The 15,749-nt window shown below is 35.4% G+C and overlaps 1 protein-coding gene across 7 annotated transcripts in view; it reads left to right on the top strand.

The window, feature by feature from the left end:
- The window catches only part of DGKB (diacylglycerol kinase beta), an 885,919-nt gene that overhangs the window by 493,877 nt on the left and 376,293 nt on the right, over positions 1–15,749 (top strand). For all 7 annotated transcript variants that reach the window (XM_044946500.2, XM_025290923.3, XM_025290920.3 and 4 more), the window contains one exon: positions 2,572–2,636. In XM_044946500.2, the coding sequence (XP_044802435.1) occupies positions 2,572–2,636 (65 nt within the window). The remainder of the gene's footprint in view (positions 1–2,571; positions 2,637–15,749) is intronic.

Genomic DNA, 15,749 nt, shown 5'->3' with positions numbered 1-15,749 from the left:
AATATAGAGAGCCTGAAGGGCAAAGTTCATGTAAAAAACCAACATTGTGTGTGTGTGTGCACACTCAGTAGTGTTCAGCTCTCTTGTGAACCCATGGACTTTAGCCCATCTGGCTCTTCTGTCCATGGAATTTTCCAAACAAGAATACTGGAGTGAGTTGCTATTTCCTCCTCCAGGGAATCTTCCTGACCCAGGGATGAGACCCATGTTTCTTAACATCTCCTGCATTGGCAGGCAGGTTCTTTACCACTGCACCACTTGGGAAGCCTGTGTTTTATTATTTGGTTCTTAGAGAACCTTTAGTGTCCCTGAAATATGGCTTCTGGGTAAGTTTGCAGGGTTTGGCAGTTCTCTTTGAAGCCTCTTGGGGTTATGCCAAAGGGACAGGGTCCCATGGGAATTTAGTCTGAATTTTCATCCAAATGAACACCTGCTGTCATTGTTCCTTATCCATCCTTTACTCAGCAATGCCAGCTCTCTCTTTGTGGTAGGACCCATTCAACACAAGGAAAAGGCATGCCAGTGTTCTTCACTAGCTTTTATTTCCCCCGTCTCTTTCCTACATGATTCATTGCCTGAGTGTCTTGGAAATAGAGGAGCTAAGTCTAAGTTTGTCTTTGGCTGTGTGTTGTTCTGTATTTCTAGGAATTTAGTCAGTTATAGTCCAGTCTACATAAATGGTCTTTTGATCTGATCCTCTCCTTTCTCTTCTCTTCTTCTCCCTCCCTCCTCCATCTGTCCTATTTATGTTGTTTTGGAAAGGAAGAGATCTATTATTGCAAAAATATATGCTTATGAAGCAATCTACTTTTAAAAGTTTCACTTCTATAACTTAGAAACAAATAATTCAAGCAGAGGTAAATTCACTGATCATATCCCTGTGGATAACTAATATTGACCATTCATTTTTAGTACTCGATTCATGTTTCTTTGGTTTTGTTTAAATAGTCTATTGGATGAAGGCATTTAACTACATAGTAAGGTATTCCAAATCGATTTTGAACCAGATTAGGGATAAAATCAAAATAAATGATTTTTAAAAATTAATTAATGATAATGCTGTATAATACACCAATAATAGCCCAACTCAGATTTTTCCTATAATTTCATACCATAGCAACAGAACTTTGCTTTATTTAAAATGTATTTTTATGAGTTATTAGTGAAAAATTTTTTTCAAAGCTACTGGACTAATAAGAGTGAACACCTTGATATTCATACTTAGCAAACCAGGAAATTGACCATGTATGTATAACAAAATTATATCAGAATATCAAAACATAGAATTTTTCAATAACTTTTATTTTACAAGTGTAGTTTCAGTACACGTCTGTCTATACCTTTGTGTCCTTTACCCTTGTGGATTAATTCAATTACTCAACAGTTTTTAGAGGATAAAATACACAAAAACATTTAGAGTTCTATCACATCGCTATCTTGGGGGAAAGCAGCACTCTGTCTGCCATCTGCAGAGGGCATTGGTCCCTCTCTTGTGGCTAATGCTTTGTTATGCATGAGTAAGCACATTAGCCTTTTCATTTCATTCATTAGACTTTTAATCCTTGATTAGTGTTTTCAGGATTCTTTCAAATACACAGCTTCTTTATTTCCTTTGTGTTTGGTTTTTCTTTTTCTTTGATCCCTACTAGGAAACAAAATTAACAGTTATTCGCTAAAATTGTCCCATTTCTTCTGAGATGACTGGTAAATATATTAGTTTCTCATTGGAGTGATTAATCATGTGTCGATGAAGAAAGGGAAAATATCTCCTTGCTTAGAATAATAGAGACAACTATTAAAAGTCAGAAAGAACAGCAAGTTGAGAAGCATGAATCACAATATTCCACCAGTCTCACATATTGTGTGATTCTGTGTCATAGAAATTCTGAATGCATTTCCTAAATGGAAGAAACATCCATTAGGGTGTGGAACTGGTATATTTGGGATCTCAGAGTTTAGATACACTTGTCACCAATTTTCCAAAAGTAAATTTCCCCTTTGTTATTTTTCTCTGGTAATCAAGATAAGTCCGAAAGTAACTTGTGGAATGAGCAGTTAACACATCCAATACACTCTTAACAAAGTTTGAAGTCATGTATCAAACTTACCTGTACTAGATAGAAACATTCACATTATATTTTTTACCATAATTAATCTCAAAAGACGAGGAGACTAAGAGCTTTTGCACTCGATCGTTTCTCCACTTACACCATCTTTCTAGCTTTTGTATAACAAGAATTTTAAATATTTTTTGGCATTTATGTACATATGAAATATTTTAAACATTCTTTAAGCATAGACCAAAAGCATGTAGAGGAGGTGTATGCATTATATAGAGATTAATTCCTTGAAGTAAATATGAAAAGTAACCAACGGTGACTAATTCATACTTGTACAGAATTTATGTGTATTACTCGTTTCTGCCTAATTACACAATATCTTCTTGACAATGGTATTTTTTAGGAAAGGTTAATTTAAACTATTATTCTTTAATTTTTTCTCTTTTAATTGTTTCCACAAGATATTAGGATCATAAACTGTCCTGTCTTTTGTTTCTCTTTTTCTCCTTAGGATGCTTCCATTGCACACAGATTCCATATCATGAGAGAGAAACACCCAGAAAAATTCAATAGTAGGTAAGATGAAAAAATGATTCATTGTAATTATGGTTGCTGTTGATGGACTGTCTCATAAAAAGGGTCATTGTATGATATAAAGCATTTAACATATGAATGACTGAATAGGGCTTGCCATGTGTATAAGTATTAAGACATAAATGTAAACATATTTAATTTTCCTTGCTAAACTTTAGGGAGGTTATAATGGGGAATGCAATGTGGTCATCTTTGCTCCATTTTCATATTGAGAAGACAGATATCAAGTATAAGGTGAAAGTAGTTATTAGGATACACTGGAAGCCTTTACGTGGCCCAGTATGTGAGGGGTGATCATCCTAAATCTGAAAGAGAAACACGCGGCTCTGATTTGGTCATGCTGAGTAACTGTACATTCCATAGGTATCATATAAGACGTCTAATTTTTGTTCTATCAGTCCTGTATTGGCTTCAGCTAAATGGAAAATAAACCAGAGAAATTTAAGTGCTGACAAAAACTACTGTTAAAGACTTTCTCTTCAGAGCAAAAGCCCTTGAAAGCCAAAATTCGTTTTGCTGCTATAACAATACACAGACATTATTTCCTCAGAAATGTAGATACTGACTTTTGCTGATATTCAGCGAAATTGAGAAAGATGGGCTTTGTTATCTTCCCCATTTCTAGAAGGAAATATGGCCATCTCCACCCCACTACCCAGGAAATTTTGGGCAAAAGTGTATTTTGTTTAATTATATCCATTTCTACTCTGTTCATTTCACAGTTACAAAATAATAGTCAACATTTATATATACATATTTAAGTGATTTATATATTAATGTTCAAAGTCAAAGGCCCTGGGATCTCTCGATTTGTCTAGGTTGACATTATAACATGAGTGTTATAGAACACTTAAAACTACTGAAAATTCTTCTGTTTCAGTTTTGTTATACACCAGGAGATTGACATAATTTTCTTCCATGTGATTCCATAATAAATGAATGTATTTTAAATCTATTTTAGATGTTTTAACAATAGACTTTAGTGTACTACTTTATATAAGAATTATCATATTAAATAGTTTCATGTAACACCCTACCTAATTTTTCATTATATTGATCTATATTAAATGTTTTAGCAAGACATGTGAAAATGTATTTCTAAAATGTACCCCAGGTATCACCTTGAGATCTTCCTACCCTACAGATGATAAATCATGATGCTATGGTTTACTTTTTCTTTCATAGTTCAAGCATCTATGATTTTGTCTTAAGGAAAATGGAAAAAAGTATGTCATAAATATGTATATGTGCATATATATCTTTAGAAAGATTTGCAAAAATCTTTTAACTTTGGTTTCTTCTGAAAAAGGGAAAGAAGTGGATGGGATGGATACTGAATTTTTATTGCAGTATTTTAATTTTATGCCATCTATATTACAAAATTAAGTCAAAAGTAACTTCTTTAAAACTTTACACCATTTTTCTTTATATCTAGAATATACATTTTCATTTTACAAGATTTAATTTTATTTCATGAAATTTATGTAAAAATGATGTAACAATAACATTACATTTACTTTGTAAGTATTTTAGCACTTGATGATCCACCTTGAATGTACTGGAAATGAACACATTTGTTAAAGCACATAAAGCCATATTATAGAATTAACTATCTTATGCTTACCCCAGTGCCATTCTATGAGTCTTTCATGTGTTGATATTCATATATTAAAATAGGTTTCAAGCCAAAAAGATGCTATTTGAGAAATGCTGCATGCAGTGCACCCCTTTAGGAGTTTTACAATTTAAAAGCCCATCAATGCATTAAAATATGCATAAGGGGGGAAATTTTTGTTCCACACTTATTCAACAGAGATAGGATGAGGGAAAGAGTGGAGGAAACCAGAGAAACAGAAAGAGAGACATGTGCGATGGGGAGGGAGAAAGGAGAAGAGTACAGAGCAGTGTATCGATACATTTATGAGATGCTCATTTGATGGCCTTTATTAGAATGCCAGTATTTATAATGCTCCTTCGAAGCTAATCAATTCTGTTCTCCAGAATAATTTTAATTATTTTAATAATGAAGACTTCTATTATTCATATATGTCTATTTAAGTTTTTTATTATTAACTGCAGTACTAATCAATGACATTGCTCACTACCTAACATGTGGTTAGATATCATTGACTACAATGTGTTTATGTATCCCAAGTTTAGAAGATGTAAAACTGCATCTTACTGAAACGTAAGTGTAAATTTAACTCAAAAGTAACTCTCGCTTATATAAAGGGAGTATTTCATTTGGAACGGTAATAACATAGAAAATCCCTTCTATATTGACACAGCTCACATGTTTCTAGTATGAGTTCAAAGAATGCCAGCTATATCAGTAGTTGCTCAGTGAATTATCGCTATTTTTTTAAGGTAACAGTCAGCCCTAAAATTATATACATTACCAAGTTAACTATCCATATATATTGACTCTGAACTTTTGTAGATTGTCTTCACTCAGTGTTATGAGCATTTAGGTAATTCCCCACACTACAATGCAGCATATTCAGAATATGAAAATTTTCTAATAAATTTATATGAGGAGGAAGGCCAGGTAGTGTGCACAAGCACTTTCATACTCACAAGGACAACTTTCTAGATTTCAACATCGATACAGGTTCAGCTATAGCACTTTCATATTTTCAGGAATTTGCAAATGAATTTTTTTAAGTACTCCTAATAATGGTGTTTCAGATCAGATCTCTTGTCACAATAAATCATACGCCATTAATATTATCCTCTAGCATGCTCACCTTGAAATTCATTTATATTTTAAAGAACATGATGTTTCTAACATTATCTTAAGGAAATCAATTACCAAAATATATAGTTCTGTTCTCTATGCTTCTTATGACAGAAATTGAAAGAACTGGGAAAGATAATGATTTTCCTGGTGGTGCTTAAGCAAGTGCTAGTTGAGAGGTTTATATCATATTTTTTTCCAAAATTTCTACATAAATCTATGTTAACTGTTAAAAGGAATGTGCTTTTCAACTTTCTAAACTTTAAGATAGTCTTTAATCAAGCTGAATTTAAATAAATATTTCTGTCCTTTTAGGCTGGAAAAAATAATTCTTGAAGTGTCTGTGCTTCTATGTCTTATGCTCATAATTCAAATTCATTATACCTTTCCCAATTTTATTTAGACGAAGCATTTTAAGTTTTTGCTTTTCCTAAAAAAATCAACTGTACATAAACACACTAAAATATCTATTAACATAATTATGAAGGGTTATAATAGTTTGGAGAAAATGGTTGAATTCTATGTGTAAATCTGTGTAACATTGACAAGGACTTATAAGTAATATGCAAAATGCAGCTAACTATAGAAAAAGCCTTAGTGATTTACAGAAATTTCTTAACAATGTAGTCATAACTTGTTTTGAGAGTACAAATTCCAATTCTTAGTATACAACACGTAACGCACCTGCTATCAAACACCGAGGGCTAGCAGTGCTCCACAAAGATGCTGTTTCATTATGTCACGTTGATCACTTAAAAGTATCTCACCTCTAACTCCCTGAATGAAACAAAGATCATTTTCTTAGTTCCCTGTTCAAGAGGTATGAGCCTTATTTCTGTCCTACTTTCTGCTGTTTTATGAAGAAATCTGTAAGTAGAAAACTTACATTGGTATGCAAATTTTAATAATGCCATTTAATTAAGAATCCAGGTAGTGATATAAGATATGACAGAGAGCCTTGCCTTCTAAATGTGTGAGAAGAAACAAAACTGAAAAATTAATGTTGCAGACTGATAATTTGATACTACCATATTAATAAGGGGCTTCCCTCACAGCTCAGTTGGTAAAGAATCTGCCTGCAATGCAGGAGACCCGGGTTCGATTCCTGGGTCAGGAAGATCCTCTGGAGAAGGAATTGGCAACCCACTCCAGTTTCTTTGCCTGGAGAATCCCTTGGACAAAGGAGCCTGGTGGCCTACAGTCCACGTGGTCGCGAAAGTCAGACACGACTTAGAGACTAAGCCACCACCACTGTATTAATACAACCTGATTTTGAAAAGAATCTGTGCTCTGCAGCTTGCTCACATTAATAGTCAACATGAATTTAGAAGATTTGCCTCTGCCTTTAAGAACACACTCATGCTGTGCAGTGATTCTTGACTTCTTTCCCTGACAATAGGCTTTGAGAGATCATGGAATGAGACTCTTTCTCTCTGGGACTTTAGTATCTATGTAGTGCATGGAATATAATGAGCACTGGATAGATATTTACTAAATTTATTCATTAAATTATACATTATTAAGTGGTATATTTGTTTTTGAAATATCTTAATTACTTATTGCCAAGAAAGGTAATGGAAAGAAAGTTGAAATATGCCTACAATGAGTCTTGATTCTAAATAACTTTTCTTTTAGGTACTAAAAGATTTTTCTGTATTCATGTATTTAATATCCCAAGACCTCAGCCAGCAGTGTTAACAAAATTTTACTATATAAATCCCTGAGCACTGTGAATGCTTTGCTAATTAATAGCACATGCTTACTTATAGATTTGTTTTAACACCTGTATTATCAACTTTATAGGTTAACAATATGTAATTCTCAGTTATTAATATTACCTTGGGCTTCCCAGGTGGTGCTACTGGTAAAGAACCCACCTGCCAGTGCAGGAGACATAAGAGACATGGGTTTGATACCTGGGTGGGGAAGATCCCCTGGAGGAGGGCATTGGCAACCCACTCCAGTGTTCTTGCCTGGAGAATCCCCGTGGACAGAGGAGCCTGGCAAGCTCGAGTCCATAGTGTTGCAAAGAGTCAGATATGACTGAAGTGACTGAGCCAGCAGGTACCCTGTGATGGTGTTTAAGAGTGAATAGAAAAGATCTCTCTGTCTTACCTTCTGTGTATACATGTATATACAATAATTGTTTTGCAGTTGTATATCATGTGATATTAAGTAAAAGACAATAAAATTAAATCTTGCCCAAATTATAACAACCTGAAGAGATATTTTACTACACAAATATTTTTTATCAGTCAAAACCAGTCATAATATATTCTTGTGTGTGTGTGCTCAGTTGATTAGTCATGTCCAATTCTTTGCTACTTCATTGACTGTAACCCACTAGAGTCCTCTGCATGGAATTTTCCAGGCAAGAATGCTGGAATGGGTTGCTATTTCCTTCTCCAGGGGATCATCCTGACCCAGGGATTGAACCCATGTCTCTTTTGTCTCCTGCATTGGCAGCTATGTTCATTAAACACTAGTACCACCTGGGAAGCCCGATATATTCTTAGAATTCAATAAAATAAATGTTCAAAGCTTCACAAGCAATGTTCAAATTCTGTGTGGCATTGTATTTTAGGCCTTTGACCCCACTTTTGCATCCACCAGTCAAGACAACTTCATTATTGCATAGTGAAACATTTTTTCTATTTAAAAATACAGATTATGTTTCATTGTAAACTTCCACATTTGTAAATGATACCATCTTTTAAAAACCAACTAGGGAAATGACACTATTGATATTAAAATTTTGAATATTTGTCATTTAGTATTTTGAATAAAGCTGTATTCATTAGAATTTTTCACATTGAACAGGGACGTTTTGGACAGAATTATATACCATGAGATTCTCATGACCTAAAGCATTTTTACGTCTTTATTTTCTGTGTACCTAGCCAACTTTGATCTATGTTTAAAAACAAAACTTACTCATTTTTCATTGGCACTTAGAATGACTACTCAATTATATCATTTAAATAACATTTCTTTCATTTTTTGTATAAGCTTTATTAGGTCAGCTTTTCCAGATGGCTAAACTATTATCCTCATATAAGACATATTGCATAGTTAAATGGATGGGTATATAAACTATAGATTTATACTTTTGTGTACATATATACACACCTTCCCTGGTGGCTCAGTTGGTAAAGTATCTGCCTGCAATGCAGAATACCCAGATTCTATCCCTGGGTCAGGAAGATTCCCTGGAAAAGGAAATGGCTACCCACTCCAATATTTTTGCCTGGAGAATTCCATGGACAGAGGACCCTGGCAGGCTATATAGTCCATGGGGATGCAAATGTACATTTGTGTTGCATAGATTTATTTATTTGTGTACACTTATGCTATATATATTTTCTGAGAGTTTCAGCTTTTCATATCATACATATATTAAGTTTTTCATAATTGTATGTCTTATTGCTATATTTGTAATATAGAAGTTAAAATAATTTAGTTACTATGCTATCCTATCCATATAGTTTCATCCGTATGTTGAAACTCATTAAATATGTGTCTGATCTGAGCAGATGGAAATGTAAATGGTTAAGCAAGTTAATGCCATGTGCACTCTGACACAAGAGATTCGGTTCCCCTGAATCTTTGTGCATTATTTCCTGGTACCATTAAACTGAAATGCTAACTTTTATATCAGAGTTGTTCAAAACCATATTTGTAAGATAACTCTTTGGAATAGAGTGAGTGAGAACTGGAGCATAAATCAGGAAAAGATTCAGTAACTTTTCTTCCATCTTTGCCTCTCATTCTGTCTTTTCTTCATTCTCTCCGGCTTTCTTATTCCTGCTCTCTTTTTTTTTGTTTGTTTGTTTTGTTTATTTTTGACACTGCAGGGGAGTAACAAAAGGAATAGTGATGGTCTTGAAGTTGGATAAAATATCAGTATCTGCTATTGATTTGGTTGATATTTAATAAGTAGATTCATTTTGATATTTGGCAAAACTAATACAATTTTGTAAAGTTTAAAAATAAAATAAAATCAAAGGAAAAAAAAAAGTAGTTCTTTTCATGTGATGGGCAGTGCACCAGATGTTAAATTTTTAAACTCTCTAAGACAAATGAGGAAAATGAATTTGGGGTTATACAAAAACCATAAATGGTTCTAGGTCCTGCAGAAGAATGTAAACTGGGAGAAAAGTCTACATTGTAAGAGTACAGAGGGATATTTTATGGGGCTCCCAAGCTAAGGTGAACATTGAGCTCTAAAGAGTATTGTAAGGGTTGCTTATATATTATCTGATTTAGCTGAAGAAGAAATAGTTTTTAGATATTTTATTAATATCATCTCCATGCAAATATTCCAAATTTTTCCTCCTTGATTTTGCCTCTCTATTCTCAGGATTTGTGTTTTTGCTTTACATGAATTTGCAAGTGTTTTATGCAAAACTTTTGACTCACACACAAACACAATTCATAGGATACCAAATTAAGAAACCAGATTTGTGAAGTAACAGTGGTTAATTCAGAGATAATGTCTAAAAAGTCACAACTGAATAATCCAAGACATAAATAATCAAAGATATAAATTATTTTCTTACAGGGAAGAATTTAAACTGAAGGCAATTTAAAAAGAATTTCTGCTAATTATTATAGATTCTATGTGTACATGGAATCTTTCAGAAAATAATTATCAAATTGAAACACTAAATTATTTCTTGTTTAAGCTGACAGCATATATATATGTAATATATATAAATATGTACATATATATATATATAATTTCAAGAAGTCCATGATAAATGATCGATTTTAAGAGAAAAACCAAAGATAAGCCTAGCCATAAGTTAAAGCTGCTGTTTTTTAAGCTCTGAATTGAGGATAGAGCTCTAAGAACCCTACCCTCAATTTACCAAGTGTTTTAGTGTTGGAAACACTGAAACTTCCCTTTCCTTTGTGTTCAGGCCCCTTTCCCAGTTTAGCATTAGTCTAACTGTAACAAGAACCAAATGTGCTCTAGGGGCTGAGGGGATCCACTGCACTAATTAGACAGTGGACAAAAGATTTTGGCAAAAGAGCTTGTAACACTGACCAGTGTGAAGAACAGAAATTTTTTTCCTTTAATTGTTCATCGGTAATCTAGAGGCTAGCATTTGTAATTCGTTAAGAGTTCAATTCCTACATTCTTTAGTATAGATAAATTTAGTCCCAGATAAGTTACTTAATTTGATATGAAGTTTAAATGCCTCATTTATAGTATCCAGATGCTTTAGGATTTATTCCATCAGTAATAACAATAGAAATATTTTGGGGCTTTCCAAAATAAAATCTATTGATTCCTGTTAAAAATTATCCCTGGCGTGGATCCTTGAGGACCCTTGTTATACCAGTTCTTTATGGGACATATTAAGTGTAAAGTAAGTCTATCTTGAACTCTTTCCAAAGAGGTTAATCACCTCATTATAAGGTAATTTTACCTGGAGAGTAATCCTCCTGCATGGCTAATTGGAACTAATTAGATGCTCTCCATTCCTTCTTGCTCCACCTAAGCATTAATTACTAATGCTTTTCCTTTTGGAATACATGTTCTTATATGGATATGTTCGGCATTATTTTCTGACTAAATATAATTAATTCTAAAAGATTAACCTTGAATGACAGGTACTTTTTTTAAAAAAAAAAAAGGTTTTCTCACGTACATTTTTCTTTGGAGAAAACGGTGATATTCTCAAATATGCAGCATCTTGAAGTTTGTGTTTTCTGCTTTGTATTTCTATATGACCAGTATTTTCACAAAGTGGGGAATCTAAGTCACCCTCATTATTCTATGTACTAGCCCTAAAATATGAAGAAAACTATTTCCTTTTTAAAAAAATGTTTTTAAATTATTATTATTTTTTTTTACTTTACAATGTTGTATTGGTTTTGTCATACATCAACATGCATCCGCCACATGTGTACACATGTTTCCCATCCTGAACCCCCTTCTACCTCCCTCCCCATACCATCCCTCTGGGTCATCCCAGTGCACCAGCCCCAAGCTTCCTGTATCCTGCATCGAACCTGGACTGACGATTCATTTCTTATATGATATTATACATGTTTTAATGCCATTCTCCCAAATCATCCCCCCCCCCCCACAGAGTCCATAAGATTGTTCTATACATCTGTGTCTCTTTTGCTGTTTCACATACAGGGTTGTCGTTACCCTCTTTCTAAATTCCATATATATGTGTTAGTATACTGTATTGGTGTTTTTCTTTCTGGCTTACTTCACTCTGTATAATAGGCTCCAGTTTCATCCACCTCATTAGAACTGATTCAAATGTATTCTTTTTAATGGCCATTGTGTATATGTACCACAGCTTTCTTATCCATTCATCTGCTGATGGACATCTAGGTTTGAATCTAGAATTGAAAGAGACATGTGTTCCCCAATGTTCATCACAGCACTGTTTATGATAGCCAGGACATGGAAAAATATTTCCTTAATGGGTAAATTTCTGAGGAGACTAAGAAAGTAGAAGTACAAAAAATCTTGACTTATTATGAATTTTTAATTTTAACTTCCTAGAAGTTATCTCCCTCTCCACCTCAGCTTCTATCAAGGAAAATAGCAAACATGGTGTAACTTTATTGTATTTTTTAAGATTTTGTTTGGCAAACACTTACAAGGGGCCAAAATACGCTAAGAATCGCCAAGGTATTTTCTTTGTTATTGCTCCATAACAAACTCTTTGCCACCAGAGGAGTTCAGTTTCTTCCCTTTTCCAATAACATTGATCCTCTGTTGTTGAAGCCCTCCCTAGCAGTATCCTAAGGCTTGTCAGTTTCATCCTGTCTCTTCCAGGTTCTTTTCAACCTTCAGTTCCAAGGCAGTTGTCACATGTTTTCTGATTTACTGCCTTTCACTTCCACATATCAAAATCTCTTTCCTTTACTATTGCTAAATAATAAACTACTTGAGGGCTTGGCAATGTAAAACAACCATTTTGTTATATACATAGCTTCCATGGGTCAGCAGTACAAACAGGATAAAGCAAGAATGGCTTTTCTTTGTTACACCATGTCTTGGTCTTCAGCTGGGAAGACTCACTGGTTGGAAGTGATTTGATGGGATTGTGGCTTCCCTGGTGGCTAAGCCGTAAAGAATCCACTTGCCAATGCAGGACACACAGGTTTGGTCCCTCACTTGGAAAGATCCCCTGGCAGAGGAAATGGCAACCCACTCCAGTATTCTTGCCTGGGAGATCCCATGGACAGAGGAGCCTGGTAGGCTGTAGTCCATAGGGTCACAAAGAGTCGGATGCAACCTAGCGACTAAACGATGGTGGGTGATGCCGGTTGTTGGCTGAGACCTTATCTGAAGCATTTACTAGTCAGTGTTCTCCATAGAAACAGAACCAGTATATGGTATCAGCCATGTGACTGTAGTGACTGAAAAGTCCCAGAATTTACCTTCTGCAGTCTGGAGACCCAGGAAAACAGTGGCGTAATTCAGTCTGAGCCAAAGGCTCAGAGGAGCAGATGGTGATAATCTCAGTTTGAAGGCCAGAGAAGATGAGATAAGATGTCCCAGTTCAGTCAGTGAGGCAGGGGAAAAAGGGCAAATTCCTCTTTCCTTTGCCTTTTATTCTATTCAGGTCCTTCACAGTATGAGTGCCCACCCACAATGGGGAGAATACCTTACTTTACTGAGTCCACCAATTCACACGCTAGTCTCATCCAGAAACACTATCACAAACACACCCAGACATGATGTTTAATTGGAGCACCCTGTGACCAAATTATCACATAAAATTAACTATCAATGACCTACAAATGACTTCTCCCTGTGGCCCGGGCATTTTCAGAGTCTGGTGGTCTAGGATACCAGCAGCTCAGGTCTCCTAAGTTCGTATCCTGAGAAGACAGGGAAAAGCTATATCACTTAGTTTTGGAAGTCACAGAGTTTCATGTTCACTGTACTTTTTATTGATTGAAGTAGTCACAGGCTTAGTCAGATTCAAAGGGAGGGGACATTGATATCTTTCCAGAGGAATACTGAGATATGTTCTGTAACCTTCACAGAAGGGATTCAGTGATGAAGAATACTAAGGTCTTGTTTCAAAGCAGCTTAGAGTTTAATGGGAAAAATATCACAAAATACCACTTAATAGAAGCTACTATTTATTTAGGAATAACACTTTCACATCATTTGTTTTTGCCATTGTTCAGTCCCTCAGTCATGTCCGACTCTGCAGCTCCGTGGACTGCACGCAGCATGCCAGGCCTCCCTGTCCTTCACTATCTCCTGGAGTTTGCTCAAACTCCAGTCCAGTGATTTGGTAATGCCATCCAACCACCTCATTCTCTGTCACCCCTTTCTCCTCCTGCCCTCAATCTTTTCCAGCATCAGGGTCTTTTTCAGTGAGTCAGTTGGCTCTTCACATCAGGTGGCCAAAGTGTTGTAACTTCAGCTTCAGCATTAGTCCTTCCAATGAATGTTTATGGTTGATTTCCTTTAGGATTCACATCATTAAATTGAGTTTATCATATGATATCTTCTTTAATCCGTAAAGAAAGGCTGCTCTGTAACTATTGCTGTCTTTATTTTGTAGTAGTAGTAGACGTGTAGTAGACATGGTTACTGTCCACAAAACACTTCGTAGTAGGAGAACCAAAGCTCATGCCCTTCAGACATAAGCCTAGTCAGGAGTAAATGATGTCTCCACACTATCTTCATGCCCTTCCCTTATTCCTATGGCACTTACTTTCTTTTGGTTCTTGACTTAGATCTTCTATTGGAATTCCCAGTTGCTTCTTCATTTTCTGGATCTTGTATATCTGGTAACAACATTTCAGTAGTTTTAATGCTGATTGTGTTTCATTAATACCAGTTACTGCTAACCATGGTTGCTGAGTTTGAAACCTGTCCCAGGTACTCAAATCTTCACTGTATTTATTAGGTGCCTATAATTTGCTAAGGGTTGGTGAGGGTGACAAAGGGAATGCTAGATTTTACATATAATCTTCTTTAGACAGGTTATATAAATAACATGGACACTATTTCATGTCTACAGACAGAACTGAGATGACCTGGTTGGGAAAACAGGCTATTGAAACTTAAAGGACAACTTAAATTTTAAGAGCAAATTGTTACTTTGGGGAAAATCCTGGCACTTTATCCCAAACTCTATTGGGATAATGACTTGCATCTCAGAACTTCTCAAGAAGGAACAACTACTTTAATGATCCTCTTGTTATCATGAAATAATGAATAAATTCTGAGAGTCTTTCCAGAAACTTCTTTGAGAGTAATCTCGAAGGAAGGTGAGAGTTAACCCACCTTCCTTTATCAAGCTCATTAATTTCTCAAATCCGTACTAGTTTATAAGGCACTCCATGATTTGTTTCCTGGCCTGACTTTTGACATTTTCTCTGTCCTTTGCTGTTTTTTCATCTTCCCACTCCAGTACTCTTGCCTGGAAAATCCCATGGACGGAGGATCCTGGAAGGCTGGAGTCCATGGGGTCGCTAAGAGTCGGACACGACTGAGCAACTTCACTTTCACTTTTCACTTTCATGCATTGGAGGAGGAAATGGCAACCCACTCCAGTGTTCTTGCCTGGAGAATCCCAGGGACGGCAGGGCCTGGTGGGCTGCCGTCTATGGGGTCGCACAGAGTCGGACACGACTGAAGCGACTTAGCAGCAGCAGCAGCACCCTTTTAGATTGGCTGTTGCTGTTCATTAGAATGATATTGACTGAGTTACTGCTTCCTAAGGATGGCTCTCTCTTGTCTCACTTGACTGGGTTTTAGGCTCCTGAACTACCTTATGCTTTTCTTTTTGTATATTTTTTAGAGGATCAATCTTTGCTGTGTTTTTAATTCCTTGAAGAATTTTGATTTAACTTCCAGGCTCTTCCTTTTTCCAAACTGTATTTTAGTGCATCTTCTACTCTGGGAGATCGTGAATGACAGGGTAGCCTGGCATGCTGCAGTCCATGGGGTTGCAAAGAGTTAGGCACGATTTAGCGATTGAACAACAGCAACTACTTCATGATAAGGTTAGGGAAGAAGGGGTCACAAATCTCAGTTATTAAATTTCAAAATACTTGAAGTTCATGTCAGAGATAAAAGTTTGAGAATAGATTTTAAAATTTCAAAATCCTGGCTTGTGAATATCAAAGTGGAAGCTTGAAGGACTCAGGGCATAATATTTATGTTGTAGTCATAATTATGATATTACAGAATCTCTGAAGTGATCTGAAACAACAGAAAAGCTTTATTTGAAAATATGTAGTTTTATGGCACTTCAAAGCAATTTGACAATAAAGAGCAATGTACTTAGGAAACTAATGTTGGAGTTGGTCATGCCTGGAAAAGAATGACAATTGCATTAAGCCATGAAAATATT

Source organism: Bubalus bubalis, chromosome 8 (genome assembly GCF_019923935.1).
Source record: "Bubalus bubalis isolate 160015118507 breed Murrah chromosome 8, NDDB_SH_1, whole genome shotgun sequence".
Lineage (NCBI taxonomy): Eukaryota > Metazoa > Chordata > Mammalia > Artiodactyla > Bovidae > Bubalus > Bubalus bubalis.
Note: the sequence above shows the minus strand (reverse complement) of the source record. Positions and strands in the feature narration are given on the sequence as shown.